At 66.8% G+C, this 1,480-nt stretch overlaps 1 protein-coding gene across 1 annotated transcript; it reads right to left on the reverse strand.

Moving 5' to 3' along the window:
* Window positions 1-19: 19 nt before the first annotated feature.
* On the reverse strand, window positions 20-376 carry EMIHUDRAFT_257434 (hypothetical protein; the record flags this gene model as incomplete). Its single annotated transcript, XM_005763813.1, has 1 exon — window positions 20-376. A coding segment is annotated over one exon (357 nt), but the record flags the coding sequence as incomplete, so codon positions are not given.
* Window positions 377-1,480: the final 1,104 nt, after the last annotated feature.

The raw sequence follows: 1,480 nt of genomic DNA on the forward strand, positions 1-1,480 counted from the left end.
CCGCCTCCCCCTTCTCCACCTTCTCGGCCGACGCCTGCAGCCGCTCCTTCTTCTCCGCCTTGGACTCGGGCCGGTACTTGTGCAGCAGCTTGAAGAGGTTGGTCTGGACGTTCTTGTCGAGCTTGTTGGTGAACTGGTTGATCGACGGCGGCACCTTGAGCCGCTGGTACAGCACCTTGCGCTGCCGCTGGATCCGCACGTACTTTGGCCACCGCACGTACCGCGTGAGGTTGCGCTTGGGAAGAATGTCCTGCCCGATGCCGAAGTGCTTCGGCTTGGCCTCCCAGACGGGGCCGGTGGGCTCCGGCTTCTTGGACTTGGGCTCGGCGTACGGCGTCGGCGGCGGCGCCTTCTTGGACTTCGCTGCCTTGGGCATGACTGTCGTCTAGCACACGCGCCGGCACGCGCCCCCGAGTGTTTTTTTTTTGAGCTTAGCCTTCGATGTTATGAAAACACGCAAGGCGGACATGGCATATCGCTCTCGGGCTCACAGACATCCCTCACACCCGCCGCCCCCGCGCGCGCCCCACCCCGGCCGGGAGAAAGGGGAGTGACAGTTTGGGATGGCAACAGCCCGAGTATGTTGAGTCCTGGCTCAACAACGCAGAGAACAAGAGGGGGTGGTCCGGCTCACAAGTCCGGCTCACGCGCCTCGAGCTGACCCTCTACCGCACTGATCACTTCCGCCCCCTCGCTCCCAACCCATCCACCCCGCCCCGGGCCGCGCCGCGCGATCTCGGGCGATCTCGCGCTATCTCGGGCGATCTCGGGGCCGCGCCGCGCTATCTCGGGCGATCTCGCGCTATCTCGGGCGATCTCGGGGCCGCGCCGCGCTATCTCGGGCGATCTCGGAGCGTCGCTCGCGCGGCGTCACACCTGCTCAAAAAGGAAGGAGGTTGGAGGCAGGAGGTCACGCCCCATCCAGAGCGCCGTCGTCGCCGGGTTTTTGGCCCCCGGGTCGTCGCCCGACGGTTGCTGCGCGGGGCAGCAGACCATCGGACGGCGCGACGACGCCCCGTCCGGCACGCTCCCCCTCCACCCGGCTATTGCCGCACGAGCGCCCTCAGCGGCGGAATTTTTCCCTCGCGCTTCCTTGGGCCCCCGGCAACGCCGACGGACTTCCCGTCCCCCCACCTGCGCCGCAATCACCGCCGTGATTGTCGGCGCCGCGCCCCTTGGCGCCCGTGCATGTCCCGCGTGCCCGCCCGCCAAGGCTGGTGCCAAGGCCAACTCAACTGCCAAGGCTGGTGCCAGGGCCAAATCAACTGCCTGGCTGGTGCCAAGGCTCAAAGGCTCTCCTCTCTCTCTCTCCTCCCTCTCTCCCTCCCTCCCTCCCTCCCTCTCACCCCCCACCTCTTCTCTCCTCTCCCCCTCCTCCTCTCTCCTCTCTCCTCCTCTCTCCTCTCCTCTAGGGTCCTCTTCTCATCCTCTCCCCTCTCCTCCTCTTCTCTAAGGGCCCCTCTCCCCCAGCAGCTCCTCG

Source organism: Emiliania huxleyi (assembly GCF_000372725.1).
Source record: "Emiliania huxleyi CCMP1516 unplaced genomic scaffold EMIHUscaffold_6190, whole genome shotgun sequence".
In the NCBI taxonomy this organism is placed as follows: Eukaryota; Haptophyta; order Isochrysidales; family Noelaerhabdaceae; genus Emiliania; species Emiliania huxleyi.